This window comes from Elgaria multicarinata, chromosome 21 (assembly GCF_023053635.1).
Source record: "Elgaria multicarinata webbii isolate HBS135686 ecotype San Diego chromosome 21, rElgMul1.1.pri, whole genome shotgun sequence".
In the NCBI taxonomy this organism is placed as follows: Eukaryota; Metazoa; Chordata; class Lepidosauria; order Squamata; family Anguidae; genus Elgaria; species Elgaria multicarinata.
In genome coordinates, this window is record NC_086191.1 from 1999651 (window position 1) to 2020954 (window position 21304).

The 21304-nt window shown below is 54.7% G+C and overlaps 1 protein-coding gene across 2 annotated transcripts; it reads right to left on the minus strand.

Annotated features, from left to right (window-relative positions):
- Positions 1-857: 857 nt before the first annotated feature.
- Positions 858-19900, minus strand: SART1 (spliceosome associated factor 1, recruiter of U4/U6.U5 tri-snRNP). 2 transcript variants are annotated; one of them, XM_063145692.1, is made up of 20 exons: positions 19513-19900; positions 15743-15797; positions 15349-15404; positions 12965-13091; positions 12504-12609; positions 12134-12211; positions 10878-10977; positions 9289-9434; positions 7963-8169; positions 7418-7539; positions 6522-6685; positions 6210-6340; positions 5853-6023; positions 5243-5353; positions 4444-4531; positions 4023-4113; positions 3578-3713; positions 2985-3074; positions 2014-2135; positions 858-1114 (listed from the first exon to the last, which is right to left on the minus strand). In XM_063145692.1, the coding sequence occupies exons 1-20, from the start codon at positions 19871-19873 to the stop codon at positions 1096-1098; spliced, it is 2481 nt and encodes an 826-aa protein (XP_063001762.1). In that variant the 5' UTR covers positions 19874-19900; the 3' UTR covers positions 858-1095. The 2 variants fall into 2 exon arrangements, with proteins under 2 accessions (XP_063001762.1, XP_063001760.1); XM_063145690.1 differs by having other exon boundaries at positions 10878-10980.
- Positions 19901-21304: the final 1404 nt, after the last annotated feature.

The window sequence follows — 21304 nt, forward strand, 5'->3', positions numbered from 1 at the left end:
TTAGTATAACCAATCTAGGGCAGGGATCTACTTTGTTTTTAACTGGAACCAGGTGCAAAATAGTGGCTACAGGCAGGAGATATGCTAAAATTAGGACATGGATACCTCTGACCCCAGGAATGTGTGATTAGTACCAAAACCAAGCTCACAGGTCCTTTCACACACACCCTCAAATGTTCTTTTTCAGCAAACTAGCTTAAGAGCAAAAACGCTTTTTAGTTGTTGCTATTATAAGGAAGTTTGGAGACTGGAACTCTTCAAATGTAAATCACTCAGACATCTATCAGTACATCCTGATGTACACTAGAGATATTTATGCAGTATGAGCGTGCTTTGCTTTCATTCTTTCTTGCCCTGGTTCATCCTATATTGTTTATCCTGTCTGGCAGCAGCACTCCAGGTCTTCAGACTAAAGTCTTACCTGTAGATGATGCCAAGGAATGGAGCCCTCCTGCAGGCAAGGATTGTGTGTGATCTACCTCTTAAGCTGTGCTCCTCCTCCATCTGCCCTGTGAGACCAAGCCCGTCCCATTGCTGATTAAAGGTTAAGACAAATTCCCTGTAAGATGAGGCTAGGACCCTTCTCCCTGACACGCTAGTTTTCTATGTGTAGGGAATGTGAGGAGAAGCAGCAGCATTCAGTTGTGTGAGTCTCTCCCTGCAATTTGGAGGGGTTCAGTCAGCTGCCGCTTTGATCCCACGCAGAGAACAAGACTTGCTGTCGTTGCAACTCATCTAATTCCCAAGGCAGCCCAAAGATTCTCCATGTAGACTATCATGTATTCCCACCTGACCACCCCCCAAAAGAATTTTTAAAACATATTGTGGGCGGCTGAAAGAAGAGGCTTGACAACGAGTGAGGATGCAGTTACATTTACTCGAGCTATTAGGGTTCACATATAGATACAATGGGGGGGGGGAGACACATGGTGCTTAAAATCTCAGCTCCACAACTATATACAAAGCAGGTCCGTATTAAACAAGATTCCCATGAGAAGCAAAGGGTGCAGGTCCTGCATGTGCACCCCACGCACAGAACTGCTCCAGAGACCCCCAAAAGGAGCAGGTGTTGTCCAGCAAAAGGAAGCAGGAATTTCATTTGGTGATGGTGTTTCTGTGTGGAGAGGGAGAGAGAGAGAGAATCGTCAACAGGAAACCAGGAAACAGGAAAGACACCCACCCAGAAGCAAGTAAAGGGCCTCTTATCCAGACAATACTAAGGAGTGTTTAGACAGTGAGTGGAAAGGCTGAGAAGAGGAGCCATAATGCCAGAGGCTGCCTGGTTCAAGTCTCAGCCATTAACTCACTCATGCAAGCTACACTCCTCCAGCCTAGGCCCCACATCTGTAACAGCTGGAGGTAGCAGTTCAGGCCTGCTGTACACAGATGTACCAATTACTGAGAATGTACAGGACTCTGGGAATTGAATACTTTCCCAAGTATTCCTCACCCTCCTCAATAGACGTAATCTACTCGTAAGTAGCAAACTCTTAAGAGGCCTTGCTGCTTCAAAGTGATTTGTGGATATATAAGAAGAGCCCTGATGCTGGTCAGATCAAAGGTCCATCTAGTCCAGCACTCTGTTCACACAGCAGCCAACCAGCTGTCAACCAGGGCACGGTGCAACAGCACCCTCCCACCCATGTTCCCCAGCAACTGGTGCACACAGGCTTGCTGCCTCTGAGACTGGAGTTAGCACATAACCACATCAGGGCTAGCAGCTGTGGATCGACCTCCTCCTCCTCCTCCTCCAGGAATTTATCCACCCCTCTTTGAAACCCATCCTAATTGGGAGCCATCAATACCATCTTGTGGTAGTGAATTCCATAGTTTAACTACGCGCTGTATCTGTCCTGAATCTCTGACCTATCAGCTTCAGAAGTTGGACCACAGCAGCCGACTGAGGAACGCCGGAGGCCAACTCTGATGGCCCTGGAGGGGTCCAGCCCCAAACCCCTGCCCGCCACACACCCCGGCCCGAAGACACTCCCCCATTTCCACCCCGGTCCTTACGCGTTCATGCTCTTGCCGCTGCCGCTGAGCACGATGTAAGGGGTCTTCTGGGCCTTCTGCTTCTCCTGCAGCAAAGCCACAGTGCCCAGAGGGGTGTCGCTAGAGCTCATCTTCTTCAAGAGCTGGGGGAGAGGAGAGGAGAGGGCTTCCGTCAGTGCCACTTGCCCTCCCCCGCCCCTGCCACAACGCCTCCCTCTGCAGCTTGACGCCTCGCCTGACTTTGCGCCCCCAAGGAGGAGAGTGTCAAAGGCCAGAGAGGCCCCCAGAGAAACGCGCATCAACAGGAGGGGGAAGCCATGTTGTGGAGGACCAGTATTGGGGGTGGGGGGAAGTTTGTTAGAGATATTCTCGGGTCCCCCTAACTAGAGATGTGAAGGCCTGGGGAAAAAACGCTTTTTTTCAAAGACTTTCCCCCCCCCCCCTGAAAAATTGGACAAAATGAAGAAAAAGTGGATTATGGGATTATTTTAGCACCGTGGAGGACTAGCGGAGAACTACATAATTTTCTTTGTTACTAATGTTGATGGTTTCCTTCTGTTTTTTTGCCTGCTCCTCATAAACTGGCAAAACCAAAGAGGTTCCTTACAGTTCAGGAGCTTGGAGCTCCATTTGTTACCAATTTTTTTTTAAAGTAGTAAATTCAATTTGTAATAATTCTTTGAATACACGGTACTTTTAACATACTAAATGTGGTAACTTTATGCCAAACCAACTTGTACATAATTACATTTTATGTTACTAAAGTAACAAAGTGACTTTCAATCTGTAAAAACTCCTAATATTGTATTTTTCCCCCAATTTCCCCCCAAAATTCTGCTTTTCCCCCATAGCTTCAAAATTTCCAGAGATTTTGCATCTCTGTCCCCCCCCCCCCCCGCAAGGTGTTCTGGATATGCTACCTGCCCCCCAGCTGTCCGTGACAGGGGAAGAGCTGCCCCCCCTCCCGCCGGGCCCTTTGCCCCCTCCCTCACCGCTTCCTCGTCCAGCTTCTTCATGCGCCGCTCCGTCTTCATCTTGCCGGAGCCCTTGCCGTGGAAACGGTGGGAGAGCTGCCGGAACGCCTGCGAGGAGAGAAGCACGCGGAAGGGTGAAGGCGAGCAAGGAGGAGAGATGCCGGCTGCCAGGCCTCACGCGCACCAAGGCGGAGAATTGGGGCCGCAGCGCTCAGTCCCTTAATGGGGTCATCAAAGCAATCGAGCACGTTTTGGTCAACTAAAAAGCACCCTTGTTACACACGCACAATTTTTAATTATGGTCAGAAAAACTGCAGAAGGGAATTTCCATCTCAGAAGGGGCATGCCCTCTCCGCATGAGAGGATGCGTCTTCCAAGATGACGCCCGCTGCACGACGTACGGATCATTGAAAAGTCAAATGAAGTGTGCTGCCCCCACCCCCCCCCACCCTCTTTCTTTAGACCTGTTCTGCTCAACGGATCATTCGAACCCCTTCGGTCAGGCGAATGTCTGGGTCCGAGGAGCCCCTTTCTCCCCACCTGGGAGGGAGCCACACCCTTGCACCCCCTAGCAGCGCCTGGGAAGACGATGCGTGGCCCTGGCCCTGTACCTCCTTGGGCGTGAGTTTGCGCCCCGTCTCATCCACATATTCAATCTTGACATCCGGCCTGTACCCGTCCTTCTCCTTGAAATCCTGGGTGAAGCCCCGGTACTCTTCCCGGCGACTGTACTTGTCATCGATGGCCCTGTGGGGTGAGAAGGACGCGGCTGCCTTTACCCCGCCGGCCTAGCGGAGGGCTCAGCTCCCTCGGGTTAGCCATGGCGCAGCGGCGCACAAGATGCTCCCTGCGCACCAGCCGGTGCCTTGGGTAACAGCAAAAGTGTTCGCTTCCCACCACACAGCTGACTGAACCGGTGGTCAACCGATACAGACGCACAACTGCTTCAGCCACTGCAACGGGCCTCCTCCCAAAGAAGGCCAGAGCAGTCTCACATGACGTGAATGCAACGGCCTCTGGGGGTGCGGGGGGGGGGGGGGAGATAGTGCCACTCACATCTTGTCCTCGATGCAGTAGACGGCCGACGGCAGCGACTTGTTGGGGGCCTTCACTCTTGCCACCTTCTGCACAGTGGTTTCTAGCAAGCCTGGGGGGAGGGAGGAGGAGGAGGGGAGCCATAGCAGTCGGCGCATGCGCAGCCCTTGAGGGGCACCGGCTGCCCCAGCAGGCACAAGATATAGCCCCACCCCCCGCCCCGGCACACAAGGGAAAGGCTGACCCACGCGAGAGGCCTTCGAGAGGCAGCTGGACAACCCTCTGTCCGGGAGCCTTGAGCAGGGGGTTGGACTCGATGGCCTTGTGGGCCCCTTCCAACTCCGCTATTCTATGAGTCTACGCACGCAGCCCTGCAGGAGATGGGAAGGCCCAGGATAACCTGAGGCACGCTGACCCGCTCGCCCACCTGCCCCTGCCTTACCTTTGTTTTGGCAGAGCAGAAGGGCAGCAGCCAGGCCCCGGTTGACAATGGGCTCCTCATCCAAGATGGTGGTGGAGGAGGCGGAGAACTGCAAGCCAGAGGGAGAGGAAGTGAGCCGGCTCAGCACGCGCCTTGGGCTTAACCCCCAGCGAGATGGGGAAGGGCCCCCCAGCTGCAAGCTGGCCGCTGAGGAATAGGAGAGGCAGCAGCCCTGCGGACCTGCCCAGGCCTTTCTTAAGGGCGTCAGAGGAGCCCTGAGGCTGGATCGGGCCAAGGGCCCACCTAGGCCAGCACTCTTGTTCCCACAGCAGCTGAACAACTGTCGACCAGGGACCCACAAAGCAGGACATGATGCAACAGCACCCTCCCGCCCATGTTCCCCAGCAGCTGGTGCACCCAGGCTCACTGCCTCGGATACTGGAGGTAGCCCATAGCCATCAGGGCTAGCAGCCACGGCTAGACTTCTCCTCCAAGAACCCCCTTCACAAGCCATCCAAATGGGTGGCCATCACCACATCTTGTGGCAGTGAGTTCCATAATTTAACTGTGTTGTGTGAAGAAGTCCTTCCTTTGATCTCTCCTGAATCTCCCACCAATCACTGAATGGCCCTGCATTGAGGACTATGAGAAAGGGAGGAAAATGCCTCCCTGCCCACATTCTCCCCACCAGGCATCATTTTGTCCACCTCTCTCCTGTCTCCCGTCAGCCGCCTCCTTTTTCCCAAGCTGAACCATCCCAGTGGTTGCAGCCTCCCCCCTCGCAGGGCAGTCGCTGCTCCAGCCCCCTGGCCGTACTCACGTCCTGCTGCTGCTTTTCCTCGTCTAGGTTGACCGTGCTCCAGCCAATGTTCTCCTCGCCGTCGGAGTCTGAGCCCCCGTTGGCTGACCTCTCGTCGTCGCGCTCAAAGTCCTGGAAGGAGAGCAGGGTGGGGGGACACGAGAGCCCGTGGTAGAGCAGCTGCTTCGCGGGCAGGAGGAGCCAGGCTCAACTCGGATCCAAAGCTCAGGCGGGTGACCAGGGCAGATCTCGCCCAGCTTCCGGCTTGAACTGGGGTGGCCTCCGGGAAGCCCCCAAGCGGGACGAGGAGGCAACGGCCCTTCTCCCGCTGTTTGCCCCGGGACTGGTACTCGGATGTCGGCCGCCCCTGACCACGGAGGCCCGATAGCGCGGTCACTGACTCGCCGCTTTCTCTCCCTCCCCTGCTAAAGCACCTCAGCCTGTGGCCATCGCCGCTGCCAGGCGTTTCCTATGCGCAGGGCGAAGCGCTGGGGCTCTACCAGAGCGCTGTTGGGGGAAGAAGGCTTAGCTGGGGGCACAGGTGGCCGCCAGTGGCCGGGGGCTCCCCTCGAGCCCGTTGAGGATTTGCTCGCCCCCTCTCAGCTCCAGCCAGAGGCTCGCCGGGACGTACCATGAGCTCTTCCTGGTCCTCACGGTTGCCGGCCAGCCCGTAGGTGGGGATCTCGCCCAGTGTGCGGCAGAACTCGGAGGTGGCGTTGAAGACGATGGCCCCCTTCTTCTCCAGCTCCTCGTCGTCCTCCTGGCTGCGGCCCGTCTCCAGCTTCTTCACGATTTCGATCACCTGCAGGGGAGGAGCGGAGGCTGACGGCCGGCTGCCCCCGGGCTCAGAGGCTGGGGCCAAAGGCCTGCGAGGGGAGTCCCGGGAGGCCCTCGCCCGTCCCGGGGCGGCCCGCCTGCCTCCCCCCTCCCCCGTCAGCTCAAGAGGCCAACAAGGGTCCTCGGAGCTCCTTGGGGCGACCAGCCTCACCTTCTCCCCACTGTCTTTCAGCAGCTGGATCTGCCTCAGCTTGCGCCCTTTCTCCAGCTGCTTCTGCAGCTCCAGCTCAGCCTCGTCCTCCTCCAGGGCGGCGGGATAGTCTGGGTCCTCCGGAGCCTCTTCTGTCAGGGAGGGAAGAGAAGGGAGCCCTGCTGTGACAAGGGCCACGGCTTTCCCGGCCCGACCGAGTCCTCTCTTGACGCCGCTGGAAGGCCTATTTTGAGCTGCCGGCCCAAAGATGCCCCCCGCCCCCCAACCCCTCGATCCCAGCTGGCCACTCGTTTCCCCTCCCTGCAGACACACCGTCCTCGCTGCTGATCTCCATCCTCTCCACCCGGACGTCGTCCGATGGGGGCAAGGGCTCGGCGCCCCCGTTCCGGCTGTATTCTCTGTACCCGTCGTCGTCGTCTTCCTCGTCCTCCTCCTCCACCTGAACAGGCCTCCTCCGCCTCCCCCGACCACGGAGCCTGGAGAGCCAAGCAGAGGATGCAGCAGGCGGGGCATGCACGGACTCAGGGGGCGCAGCAAGGAGGGGCTCCTCGGAGAGGCGGGGTGCGCGTATGTGGCCCACCGGCTCCATCCCCGGCCCCCCTTCGTCCCAGAGCAGAGATCGAAGGGATCCCCCTGCACCCTCCCAACTGAGGGGAGGGTGGAGCAGCGTGCCTGGCGCTTCCCCATGATCTGAGGTCTGAGATGGAAGACAACAGCAGGGATTCCTCCTGGGGGGCTCTGGATTAGGCCCAAGGTGCCCCACCCCCACTCCACATCTGCCAAACACTGACTGGCCTAGATCAGTGGGAGTGGGGGGGGGGGCAGAGTAGAAAGACAAGTTCCACATCCCCTGCTCCAGCTGCCCCCTAGCTCTGGGGAGAAGGAACAGAAGTAGAACCAATGAGAAGGAAGGAAGGCCATTGGCACAGGGAGGGGCCCTTGGGACTAACGGGCTCACGTTACAGGAAGTCAGATTCTGGCTGGACAGCAGGAAAAACTTCCTGACTGTTAGAGCAGTACGACAATGGAATCAGTTACCTAGGGAGGTTGTGGGCTCTCCCACACTAGAGGCCTTCAAGAGGCAGCTGGACAAGCATCTGTCAGGGATGCTTGAAGGTGGATTCCTGCACTGAGCAGGGGGTTGGACTCGATGGCCTTATAAGCCCCTTTTCAACTCTATGATTCCATGGGCCAAGCCCCGCCCTCACCTGGAGCCGAAGTCCCGCTCGCTCCTCTCGTCGCTCAGCGGCAGCAGATCATCGGCTTTCACCGGCTTCTCCTTCTTGCGGATCTTCTTCACCCGGCGCTTCGTCTTCTTGAAAGTGACGTTCTGTGGCGACGGGGGTGGGGGTGGGGATGGCACGTCACAGGCAGCCCAAGCCCTGGTCCAGGACGGCAGGCCCACTCATCCCCCCCTGCCCCCCAAGGCCTGCGCACCTCAGGAAAGGGCCCAGTTTCCTCCCCGCCCTGCCCCCCGCTGCATTTCTCCCCTGCAGCTGTTCAAAGGAGAAAGCTCCAGGCAGGCACCCAGGGGGATTTCCGAGACAAGCGCCTGGCCAGCCCCGTTTGCCTCGCCTCTTCCCTAGAACGGGAGTCCCGGCATCCATCCCGTTTCCCCCATCCCGGCCAGGAACGGCTCAGGCTTCAAGGGCTGGGAGATTCCGGACTGGAACCTTTGAGGCGGCCAAGAACCAAAGGAGAAGGAAGGCCTGGCTGCCAGCCCTCCCCGCTTCGCCCCACGGCCTCCACCTACCATCTCTTCCGGGGTGAAGTACTCGGAGGCCAAGCGCAGGCCGGGCACGTCCAGGGTCTGAGCCCGCAGGTGCAGGCTGTCCCGGATCTGCTGCAGCTCCCGCTCCCAGGACCCGTCGGCCATCCCCACCGAGTCCAGCTGGAAGGATTTCTTCTTCTCCCCCTCGATCTCTTCGTCGTACTTGGACAGGACACCCTTGTGCTTGAGCTGGGGGCAGGGCAGAGAGAGGCGCAGGGGCTGAGAGAAAGGGAGGGCAAAGGGCCGCCCCCCCCCCGAGCACGCAGGCTTGGGAGCGGCCATCCAACTGCCGCAAGAGGGCCCTGCAAGGGACGGCCTCCCAGCCCGGAGTCCCAGAGAGACGGGGAGCTGGCCGCTGGCACTCCGTGAGAGGCCACAGGCTGCCCCCCCCCCCCCGGCGTCGTTACAGGATCGATCCCGCCTGCAAGGGAGGCCTCCCGTCCCACAGCTCCCAGCCTCCGCGTTCCGGTCCTGGCAGGTGCGTCCTGCCCCCCTTTGGCTGCACGAGGCACCACAGCCTGTTCCCTTCGACTGCAGCCCAAGCCCACCTGGCAGCCTTCAGCAGCCCAGAGCAGCGTGGCGCATTCGTGGCCACCCCCGGGATCCCAGGTCTTCCGTGGCCAAGCCACTCCCACCCCCAGGATGCCGCCCTGCTGAATCAGACGGAGGTGAGGCTCTCTAGCCTGGCCTCCATCCAGTTTCCCACAGCAGCCAACCAGATGCCGCGGGCAGCCTGGCACCAGCTCCGGCTGCCATTTGAGGCCTCCGGGGTTTGGGGACCTGGAAGCTTCTGCCGGCAGAGCAGGTGGCTCCAGCAACGGGCCACGGGCCCTTCCACAGCTATCCTGAATTTACTGGCCCTCAACTTACATGGGGCAAAAAGAATCAAAAGAAGAGAGAAGCACGTTCGCTTTGCACCCTGAGGACTAGTTTCTCTCTTCTTTTGATTCGACTTGGATGCTTTCCTCCCCTTGGTCATGGGGCAAAAAGACCTCTCTATGCACTTTCTCCACAGCCTCTGTGGTTTTCTGTGGCTCTTTCAGGTGCTCTGTACTCATAGAATCGCAGAGTTGGAAGGGGCCCATAAGGCCATCGAGTCCAACCCCCTGCTCAATGCAGGAATCCACCCTAAAGCATCCCTGACAGATGCTTGTCCAGCTGCCTCTTGAAGGCCTCTAGGGTGGGAGAGCCCACAACCTCCCTAGGTAACTGGTTCCATTCTTGTACTGCTCTAACAGTCAGGAAGTGGCTTCCTGTCACTTGAGCCCATTCCTGCCCACAAACAGCCATGCAAGGAGGCTTCCTTACGATCACCATGTCGTCCACGCTCTCCTCTTCCTCGTAGGGCTTGTATTCCGGTTTCTTCTTGCGCAACTCCACGTTCTTCTTGGCCTTCTCCTTGTCTACCATGTTGACGTTCACCAGGACGTCGCCGCCCTCCTCCTCCAAAACACCTGCAGGGATGAGAACAGTCAGGTTGAGGCTGGCAACGTCCCACGGCTGCTCCCCATGTCGTTATGCCTGGAAATGGCCTTTGCACACACATCATTACCTATGTCTAGATTACAATGTACTTATTAATCTAGATATGGGTAATGGGGAGGGGGGGGTTGAGATTCCTACCAACATAAGCAGTAGTCCTGTGAAAAGGGGGCTAAGATCTGGGATGCAGTCATTTTCAGCTGACTGGCCTTGCTTTATTATTCATTAATCCTACGTCAGCCAATCATTTTGGCTGACGTAGGAATATGATACTGCCACTGCTGCCTTTTTTGTATTAATACATTTCCTTGGTTCCTTCAGCTTGATTTGATGTTTGTTTTTGCTTTTCTGACTTCTGTTTATTTGACCGAGGAAGGGTTATGTATAGAAAAAACTGCCCAATACACATTTAATTTTTAAAAAATATCTCCTGGCAACTGTAGCAGCATGCCATGTGTCAAGGATAAAAATCTACTTCGGTTGTAAGGCAACTCTTGTTTTATTGAGCGCAATACAGCTGTACGGAGAATGTCTTCATAGAATCATAGAATAGCAGAGTTGGAAGGGGCCTACAAGGCCATTGAGTCCAACCCCCTGCTCAATGCAGGAATCCACCCTAAAGCAGCCCTGACAGATGCTTGTCCAGCTGCCTCTTGAAGGCCTCTAGTATGGGAGAGCCCACAACCTCCCTAGGGAACTGATTCCATTGTCGTACTGCTCTAACAGTCAGGAAGTTTTTCCTGATGTTTTGTCATACAGCTCTAACAGGAAGTTTTTCCTGATGTCCAGCCGGAATCTGGCTTCCTGTCACTTGAGCCCGTTATTCCGTCTTCTGCACTCTGGGAGGATCGAGAAGAGATCCTGGCCCTCCTCCTTTTAAGTATTTGAAGAGTGCTCTCATGTCTCCCCTCCATCTTCTCTTCTCCAGGCTAAACATGCCCAGTTCTTTCAGTCTCTCTTCCTAGGACCTTGTTTCCAGACCCCTGATCATCCTGGTTGCCCTCCTCTGAACACGCTCCAGCTTGTCTGCGTCCTTCTTGAATTGTGGAGCCCAGAACTGGACGCAATACTCTAGATGAGGCCTAACCAGGGCCGAATAGAGAGGAACCAGTACCTCTTCTTCATTATACCTTATCAACTCTTCTGGCAATGTCAGATTGACCTGGATGGCCATTCCTCCTTATCAAGCTAGCTTCTTTGCCTTCTGCTCTATCAAGAGGACTTGACAGTTAGCAATTCCAATTAAGCACTTCTTTGCTGATATAACAGTTTTAGCATTACAGCACATTCAGGCACATACGTTATTCCAAACCTTGCAAGAACCAATACACAGAGGCCTTCATGCAGAGCAGGTATATCAAGGCTTCCGGCCTTGTTTTCTCGCATGGAAGGCACAGGAAAAGGTCAGTCCTCACCTTTGTCTTTGAGGGTCAGGATGACCGTCTCCCCTTCCTGGAAGGAATCAATGGTGTGTTCCACCGTCAGGCCCTTCAAGTCTCGCGAGCTGTAGCCCACCTGCTGGAACAGCATGGAAAAGCAGGCCTCAGAAGAGCCCAGGCAACGGCCCAAGGAGGGAGGGAGGGAGGCCCTAGGGAAGCTTTCCTGGCTGCCCGTCCCTCTAACGCAACTCATGGGACTCAGGACACAGAGGAGGCGCTGTGGAGGCACTGCATGTAAATTAAAAACGTGAGAGCAAAGAAACAGCACGCAGGTGCCTGGCAGCACAGCCATCACCCCAGGACTGGAGAAGCTGCAGCTGTTCCAAAAACGGCACTTTCAAGAAACAACCGGTAAGAATTCCACGCCCCTTTGCCAGTGAAAGACTGCTCTGAAAAGTCCTTTCCAAGAACTGCTCCGAAGAGCAGACCGAGATTACAACCAAAGGAAGTTAAGACCGGAACCCATCAGCCGAAGAACAAGGTTTATTCCGGGGAGGAATAAAACAGCTGCCTACGGAGCTTAGCGTCACCTAAGCCTTGCTGCCCACCAGGGCAAGAGTTGGGCCACGTTTCCATCCTGCCTGGCTCTCCTGGGGTTCCCAAGGGACCTCCCCTCCCCTCCAGACCCCGGCCAGACATAGGACTGCTTCGCTTCAGCAAGGCTGCTGTGTCCGGGGCCTTCAGGCCAGGCCCTGGGATCTGTCGGCCACATGAAACGGAAAGGGAACCCCTGCCTCTGGATGGATCTCATAAGGTGGGCACCAGCTTATCCTCTCCCACGGCAGAAAGGTCCAGCGGCTCTTTCCGTATATGTGGAAATGTTTGATGGGCGTCGGGGAGAGCACAGAAACCATCTCAACAGAGCGCTCTCTCCCCCACAGCCTAATATTCCAAGCATGTCTGCTTTCCTGCTAGGCATTCAAGACCACCACAGCCCCATCGTCCTTGGGACCCCCAAACTGCCTGCACAGGTGTGTTAGGAACCCTCTCTACTCACACTCCCTCCTAGCAAGCTGACCGATGGGAGGCAGGGGGGCCCAACCCTGCTTGCTGCAAACTGGAAGGGACACAATGGCAGGGCAAGGCCAGGCCAGCAGGCCAGCCCCTCGCTCGGCTGCCAGCCCCCTTCGCCCAACCAACGGAGACCTCCTATTCGCCATGGACGTTAATGTCTGCCTGGAGTCAAGCTGGCTGCTGCTAATGGGACTGCCCGCCTCCTTGGCTCCCCTCACCTTCTTCTTTTGCCCAAATTCCTCCTCCACCAGGCTGCTGATGCCGAACTCCTGGTCCATCTCTTCCAAGAGCTTGGCCTGATTCGGGGTTGAAATAATACGCACATGAGATACCGCTTTCGGGTCGGGGAGGGAATACGTGCCCAATGACCAAGGCACGGAGGAAGGCAGCCGACGTCCAGCCCAGAGGCACCAGTGGACTCCGCCCACCAAAGTGTGTGCGGTGAGAAGGCTGCTCACCAAATCCCCCCACGAATGGCAGACACAGCCGCCCCCCACCCCCTGACGTGGTACAAACGCCCTTCCAGCGACCCAGCCAGGCTGGGCGGGGAATTCCAACCCGGTGGCCCCCCACCGTCCCAACACCAACCCTCTTCTCAGCCATGTCCTTCTCCAGCTGCAGCTTCCGGCTTCTCTCGATCCAGGCCGCCGTGTCGTCCAGCCAGGGGTCATCTTCACCAAGTGCCTTGATCTTCCTGAGGGTAGGAAAAGAAGAGGGGGTGACCGAAAGCCCCACCCGAGCACCGAGAGGCTGTCCAGAGCAGGGGCACTGGTGGGCCCAGGATCAGCCCACAAAGGATGATGCGGTACGGCCACTTCACAGCAAAGGCAGGGTAAAGCAGAAGCAGAAGACCCAGGGGAAGCATACACACATATGCTTAAAATGGACCAGGTGAGTAATCACTGAATAGGGTCATCGCCTGCTTTTCAGAGTGAGTCTTCGCAAACGCAGAACGGGCGGAAAACCCATTCCGCTCCCATTTCAGCGAGAGGGCCGTGCTAGCAAGAGGCACCGGAGGTGGGTGCAGATGGAGCAGCTGGACGTGGTACCCGAGTTTCTGGTTCAGGAGCCTCTTCTCCTTGGCAGCAGCAAGCTTCTCCCTGATCTCCTCTCGCTGCTTCAGCACTATTGGGTTGATGACGTCAGCTGCCACGGGGTCCTCCTTGCTGCCCGTCTCTGCCGGGGGAGGAGAGAAAGGAAAACGAGGTTATCTAAGAGGCTGCGATGACTCAGGATGATCAGGGGTCTGGAAACAAAGCTCTATGAAGAGAGACTGAAAGAACTGGGCAGGTTTAGCCTGGAGAAGAGAAGGTTGAGGGGAGACAGGATAGCACTCTTCAAACACTTAAAAGGTTGTCACACAGAGGAGGGCCAGGATCTGTTCTCGATCCTCCCAGAGTGCAGGACACGGAATAACGGGCTCAAGTGACAGGAAGCCAGATTCCAGCTGGACATCAGGAAAAACGTCCTGACTGTTAGAGCAGTCTGACGATGGAATCAGTAACCTAGGGAGGTTGTGGGCTCTCCCACACTAGAGGCCTTCAAGAGGCAGCTGGACAAGCATCTGTCGGGGATGCTTTAGGGTGGATTCCTGCATTGAGCAGGGGGTTGGACTCGATGGCCTTGTAGGCCCCTTCCAACTCTGCTATTCTGTGATTCTATGACTGTGCTAGGACAGGGGGAGGTGGACTCTGGACGGAGGTTGAGCAGGACGGCTCCCATCCCTGGGCTGTGGCAGCATTACCTGGCTCAGGTTGCAGAGCCACAACAAGCGGGCCCCTGGCACTGGGAGAAGGAGGACAAAACCTCCAGAGTTTCCTTGAGGGAATCAAGCAAGTTGCACTTCTGCAGAAGACCCCTCTGTGGAACTGCAGCCAGGGAGGTTGGCTGCCTTAGGCACAGGGCCGGCGTCTCCTTTAAACATTTTGAAGCTGCACAAGGATGGAGTAACGCCCCCTCCCCTCCCCTCCCCTGTGAGAACAATCCAATTTCTAAGCCCAAAGTAGCTGAGGCCTTGTTTTCACTGACATGGCAAATTTCTCTCTGGGTGGCACCACTTCAGATTACAGGTGGGGACTTGCGTGATGGAATATAGAAATGCCTATGTACACCAGCTGCTGGGGAACATGGGCAGGAAGGTGCTGTTGCACTCATGTCCTGCTTGTGGGTCCCTGGTTGACAGCCGGTGGGACATTGTGTGAACAGAGTGCTGGACTAGACGGGCCCTTGGGTCTGATCCAGCATCAGGGCTCTTCTTAGGTTCTTAAGATATAAAAAGAATTCCTTCACATATAGAGAAGTAGCATATGAGGGACAGGGCTACTCTACTTGACAAGTTTGCTTTCTATATGCAAGGGATTTTATTTTCTCTTTTGAAAGGAAAAGCATTGTAGTGTAAGCGCTCTGAAGCGATAGAGCCAGACATGGGGTTTTTTTGCCACCTCAGTGAGAACAAGGCCCTGAAAAGGCAGAGAAAATACGCAAGAAACATCGCCCACAAGGCTCGATAAATCCTCCCTTCCGTTCATCTTGTCTTGCATTTGGAAAGGCACCCTAGGAGCTCAGCTGAATGCGGGGTGGGGTGGGTGGGAGGCGCGGAAGGCCCTACCATGCTCCCATAACCTCCCCACACGACCTGCTCTGCCCCCTCCCACCCACAACATGTATGAGCAAGCAGCAGAGGCACAGCAGGCGGGCTAATGGCACCCCTCGGACCTGTAGGTCAGGCGCCCTCTTGCTTCAGCAGATTCCCAGCTAGGTAACCCAGAGCTGGTCTCGAAACAGGCAGCGGCAGACAATGTCATGGCTAACCCTACTGCCCCTGTTTTGGGAGAAGGTGATTCAGGTAATCAATCAGAATCCGATTCGGAACTAGAGGCGGCGGCGCCAGACACCAGCCAGCCTGTACCAGTGGGGGAGGAAGCTCTCGCAGGCGATACCCCAGCTGGGAGTCAGCCCTCTCCAGAGCTTATCTCCTCAAGGCCAAATCCTACACACTCAGTGGGAAGTGAGCTTTCTTCCGGAGGAGAGCGCCCCGACAAGCTAGCTGATGCTAGGGTTCACCGGAAGCTAAAACGCACGGAGCGGAAGGAAGGTGTGAGAAAGTCGGTCCGACTAGGATTGCGCCAGAACCTGCCTCCACACCAGGCTCTCTGAGGTTACGGGTGTTTGGGAAGGGGCTTCCTGTTCTCCTTAATCAGACAACTGTCTCGCTTAGTTTGCATAGTTTTGCCTAGGGGGAAGTTTCCAAGAGATTAGACTCTCTTCAGGTGGAAGAGATGTTTGCTGCTTAATAAAAGCTTTGTGGATTACCTAGCAGGCCTCGTCATTTGCCTCCCATCGAAAGCAGGAGTTTTCTAAGAAACACAACAGATAAGAACCCAGGCTCTTCAATCAATGGAGCCTCGGCATGGACAAGGGAAGGTGAACTTACCCTTTTTGACGGTGTTTATCTCCAGAGGCTTCAGCCCAAGTTTAGCCCGAAGTTTACTGTCGGCAGAAAGAAAGAGAAACCCACGGTTACCTGGTCTGCCCAACGCTGGGGCAGAGAGGTCAGATTCCTGCAGCATGTCACAGGGCAAGGGCATGGGTAGAGCCACTGTGTGCTCAGGCTGACGTTTTCCCAGCTCCCCGGGAAAATCCAAGGCAAAGCCCGGCACCCTGAGCCTGCCACAAAGGTCCCAAAGAGCCTGCTTCCCAATTCCTACAGTCTGGCCTAATGCAGAGTTAGGTGCTTTTAAGCTCAGGGATGCCAGCGCATAGGATTGGCCAGGGATCTGAGCAGGGAAACGGAAAGACTCCAGTCTCTTCATCTCTGTTTCACTCACTTTGTCTCCTCGATGCTGAGGGAAGCGTCTCCTGAGCTCGACTTTGAACCAACAACTGTTTGGAAATAGAGAGCAAGGTGTTTACAACAAACGTTAACGCAACATAAAATCTGTAACCGAAGCTGTGTTATTCCATTTTTGCAATCCTGTGCTGAATTTAGTACCCAAGCAAGCGCACGCGCGTGTGTGTGTGTGTGTGGAGATTGCAGCTCAGTGCCCTGACCCTTATCCCTTCCCCCTGTGGAAACAAGTTCCTCTGAACTCAAATTGGGGAGGAGGAGAAAATCTCTGCACGCAAGTTGCACACATGAACCTTTATATTTATGTTATGACATTTCCACAACACCTAACAGCTCTGGTTCTTGACAGATGCACGAAAAATTATTTGCCTCTCTCTCGCATATACAAACACACACAAGAATCAAGGGCTCCTACACGCATGAACTCAGGTTTGCTTGATGCAGCACTAAATGAGGCGGCACGGAGGCCATTCCCAGGGTGAGCAAGCCTGTCTCAAGACTTGGAGAAAGGGAGGACACACCGAGAAAGAGGCTTTTTTCTGTTTCAGGCTCTAGCCAGGGTGAGGACATTATCCGAGTGGTAGAATTAGAAAGATCTGGCTAGTTGGGCTAGGAAAGACCGCACATTCCCTGCAAGGCCTTAGGCTGCATGTGGTACGTAAGACATTACAGGGCTAAGTGGGCCCATAGTCTGACTCAGGAGAACGCAGCACAATACATTTGTACATTTACAAGCACGCATGGTTTGCTCTGCAAGTAAGGATTCTAATGGGAGTGGGGGGAGAGAAGAAAATAGAGCTTCAAACCAGGCTAGCTAGAACATAGCAGCTGTGCTTGACCAAGGCTTCTTGCGTGCAAAAAGAGACTCAAGGCTAATGCGACAGACACAGCTAAGGCACTTCCTGTCACATGTAAACGCTCTGCACATGCCCCAACACATTTCCTCCACAAGTCTGTTAAGAGTGGCAGCGGCACACTACTCAGGTCCACGACAAACAGTGTACTAATTCTACAGATAAATGCATCAAAGCGTGTAGGTGACAGGGTAAATGCGGAGCGGTGCCATCACATCCATTTCAGCCCGTAACAGGAATTTTGAGCCCTTATCTGGGGGCACTGTGGCCTCCTCCTACCACCGCGAGGTCTCTCTCCCCATCCTGGGCAAGGAACATCCCCTTCCTGGGCAAGGTGCTTGAGCAGGTGGTTGTAGGACAACTCCAGGCACTCTTGAATGAAACGGATTATCTAGATCCATTTCAATCGGGTTTCAGGCCTGGTTTTGGAACGGAAACTGCCTTGGTCGCCCTGTGGGATGACCTTTGCCGGGAGAGGGACAGGGGGAGTGCGACCCTGTTGGTTCTCCAGGACCTCTCAGCGGCTTTCGATACCATCGACGATGGTATCCTTCTCTGGGCTGGGAGTTGGAGGCACTGTGTTGCAGTGGTTCCGTTCCTACTTGGATGGCCGATTCCAGAAGGTGGTGCTGGGGGATTATTGCTCTGTGCCGTGGCTTCTAAGCCATGGGGTTCCACAGGGCTCTATCTTATCCCCTATGTTAAACACATTTACATGAAACAGCTGGGAGAGGTTATCCAGAGAGGTGGACTGAGGTGTCATCAATATGTGGATGATACCCAGCTCTACCTTTCCTTTTCATCAAACCCAGGTGAGGCAGTGACTGTTCTGAACCAGTGCCTGGGCACGGTAATGGACTGGATGAGGGCTAACAAACTGAGATGTAATCCAGACAAGACGGAGGCACTGTTAGCGGGTGGTTCATCTGTCCGGTGAGGTGATGTTTGCCCTCTCCTGGACGGGGTTGCACTCTCCCTAAAGGATCGGGTCCGTAGTTTGGGGGTGCTCTTGGATCCAGAACTGTCACTTGAGGCACAGGTGAACTCAGTGGCAAGGAGCACCTTTTATCAGCTTAGGCTGATATACCAGCTGCGCCCTTATCTGGACAGAGATAGCCTAGCTACAGTTATCCATGCTCTGATAACCTCTCGTTTGGATTACTGCAATGTATTACGTGGAGCTGCCTTTGAAAACGGTCTGGAAGCTTCAGCTGGTACAAAACAGGGCAGCCCGTTTACTAACAGGGACTGGCTGACGAGATCACATCACACCAGTCCTTTTACAACTTCATTGGCTGCCAGTCCAGGTCCAGGCCTGATTCAAAGTGCTGGTACTAACATACAAAGCCCTAAACGGCTTGGGGCCAGGCTATCTGAAGGAACGCCTCCTCCCAAATGTACCTGCCTGGACCTTAAGATCATCCACACGGACCCTTCTCCGTGAGCCCCTGCCAAAGGAAGTGAGGCAGGTAGCTACTAGGAGCAGGGCCTTCTCCGCTGTGGCACCCCGGTTGTGGAATGAGCTCCCCAGAGAGGTCCGCCTGGCGCCTACACTGTACTCCTTTCGTCGCCAGCTGAAAACCTTTTTATTCTCTCAGTATTTTAACAACTAATTTTAACTTACATTTAAATTTTACTGCTTTAATTCTGTATTTTAATCTTATATCAACTTCTGCTGCATGGTTTTATCCTGGTTGTGCTTTTTATACTGTATTTTGTATTTGTGTTTTTAGATTGTTGGTTGTTTTATTATGCTCTTCATGGTTTTAAATTTTGTGAACCGCCCAGAGAGCTTCGGCTATTGGGCGGTATAAAAATGTAATAAATAAATAAATAAATAAATATAAATGCATCAAAGCATTTGTGATGGGGCAAATGTGGAGCGGTGCCGTCGCATCCGTTTCAGCCCGTAACAGGAATTTTGAGCCCTTATCTGGGGGCACTGTGGCCTCCTCCCACCACCGCGAGGTCTCTCTCCCCATCCTTGTCTAAGGTGCCAGAGGGGTTGTAATAAAAACAAATGAACAAAAATCACCCTTATGGCTTTCAAACCAACGGAGGACCAGGCTGCTGCAATGTAAGCAAAGTCAGCCTAATGGTTGGTCTGTTGCAGCAAGAAAAAATGAAGAGCACCTGAAAAGACGGGCGCTGGTCCATCCGGCCCAAGGCTCCGGACCAGTTCTCTAGGGTCTCAGGTGAGGGTCTTTCTCCCTAGAGTGACTGGGAAAAGCTTCCCAGGATTGAACCCGGGACGTCCTGCACTCAAAAGGAGGTCCGCTAACAGCGACCTCCAGGCCTCAGAATTCAGTGGGGCTTTGTGGTGTAGTGGCTAGAGCTTGGACTGGGAGTCGGGAGATCCAGGTTCCAGTCCCCACTCGGCCATGGAAACCCACTGGGTGACTTTGGGCCCGTCACAGACTCTCAGCCCAATCCACCTTGCAGGGTTGTTGTTGTGAGGATGAAATGGAGAGGAGGAGGATTATGCAAGCCGCCTTGGATTCCTTGGAGGAAAAAAGGCGGGATATATATGTGCTGCGGCATATATCCAGCCCTTCCCAGTGTGTTAACACAAAGGGATTTTTACATGCCCTTTAATTCTGATGACTCCGATCCCGCCTCACCTCCAAGGAGCTCAGAGGGACATAAAAGGGGTATGGGTCTCCACTCCACCCGCCATTATACCCTCCCAGCAGCCCCGCGAGGTGGGTTAGGCGGGGATTTGGGGCTGACATTCGACCCAGCCTTCCGCAACCGGGTGCCCAACGGCCACATCGGCTGGGGACGATGGTGGCTGTAGTCCCGCATATCGTGACGGCGGCGGCGGAAGTGTGTGTGAAGGCCGCTCCATCCACCCTGGCCCAGCCGGGGCCCCCGCTTCCGCCCGGCCTCCCCGCACCTGAGCTCTGCGCCGCTTCGTATCCCTCGTCGCGCTTCTCCCGCTTGATCCGCCTCCCCACCTCGGCGTCCTGGCCCGCGGCGGCGGCGCCGCGGCTCCCCCGGGAGGAAGCGGAGGCGGAGGCCTCATCCCCGCCACTCCGCCGGCTGCCCCGCTCGCCCCGGCTGCGGCTGCGCTTGCCCCGCCGCTCGCCGCCGTTGCTGCTGCTGCCGCCGCCGCTCCGGTGCTTGTGCTTCTTGTGTTCCCGGTGGCGGGTCGACGAGGAGGAAGCAGCGCCGCTCCCGGAGGAGGGTGGTGGCGGCGGCGGCGGGGGGTCCTCGGAGGCCTCGCCCCGCTCCCGGTGCCGCTTCGAGGAGCCCATCGCCGGGCCCGGACGCGCAGAAAATGGCGCCTCGGTACAGCTCAGGTCTAGCCGGGCGGCACTTCCTGGTTACTCGAGCCCCACTTCCGGGTCAAGCCCGATACTTCCGGCCCGTTGTGGAAAGTGGCCCGGCGGCGTCCCTGGGCCGGAACAGTAAAGTTCCGGGAAGAGCGAGGGTCGATTAGTGGCTGAGTTCGGACGACACGCTAATAGAGTGAAGGAAGGAAGGAGGGGGGGCTTAATAGGAACAGAAAGGGAAACAGCCGTGGATTAGCGTGTCTTCCGAACACGGGCAGTATATGACTTCTCTTAGTAATCGTGTTATTATTATTATTATTATTATTTATTTATATAGCACCATCAATGTACATGGTGCTGTACAGAGTAAAACAGTAAATAGCAAGACTCTGTCGCATAGGCTTACAATCTAATAAAATCATAGTAAAACAATAAGGAGGGGAAGAGAATGCCAACAGGTACAGGGAAGGGTAAGCAGGCACAGGGTAGGGAAAAACTAACAGTAGAAAGTAACAGTAGAAGTCTGCACAACATCAAGTTTTAAAAGCTTTAGGAAAAAGAAAAGTTTTTAGTTGAGCTTTAAAAGCTGTGGTTGAACTTGTTATTGCTTGTCTGGCTTGAGGATTCTAGAAGAAGCAATTGCCTTTTAATTCTCCCTCTTGGCCTTTGCAAGTCGTTCATTGAGGGCTGGGAGGAATCCTAGCCTGGTCTGTTCAGTCCTGTCCATGCGGGTTGTTGAAGAGCCTCTTTTCTCTCCCTCACGTCCATCCCATCTCTGCTATTCTGGTTGGATCTGAGCCTTTCAGGGTGCAATCCCAACCTGTCGCCTCCCAGATGTGTTCGCCTACAACTCCCAGAATGCCCCAGCCGGCATGTCTCGCTAGGAGACCCTGGGAGTTGTAGTCTTGGGAGTTGTAGTCCAACAACACACCTGGAGGGCAACCGGTCAGGAAAGCTGCTATATTTTTATTTATTTATTTATTTCATTTCATTTCTATACCGCCCAATAGCCAGAGCGCTCTGGGCGGTTCACAAAAATTAAAAACATTCAAAGTATGAAACAACAGTATAAAGCCATAATATAAAATACAATATAAAAGCTCAACCAGAGCTTTTAATAAATTTATTATTTATTAAAACATTTATATCCCTCCCTATATCACTAGGATCTCACGGTGGCGTACAGATAAAATCGTATGTATAAAATAGAACAATAAATATACGATTCTAAAACAAATTAAGCCATTTTTATGATAAAACCAGTATGGCATTTTAAAACAGTGAAATCCAATTAAAACAAGACAGTGTGCAAGGCTGGTGGATTTAGCCATCACAGACTTTGTTAAAAAGCCATGTCTTAAGCTGGTGCCGAAATGCAGCCAGTGTTGGTGCCAATTGGGCCTCCAGCAGGAG

Excerpts from the sequence above, each read along its gene's own strand:
- SART1 (XM_063145690.1), bottom strand. The coding sequence starts at position 19,873 with ATGGGCTCCTCGAAGCGGCACCGGGAGCGGGGCGAGGCCTCCGAGGAC. Across the intron at positions 15,405-15,742 it reads CTCAGCATCGAGGAGACAAA|TAAACTTCGGGCTAAACTTG; the intron begins GTGAGTGAAACA and ends TTCTGCCGACAG. Across the intron at positions 13,092-15,348 it reads GATAAACACCGTCAAAAAGG|AGACGGGCAGCAAGGAGGAC; the intron begins GTAAGTTCACCT and ends CTCCCCCGGCAG.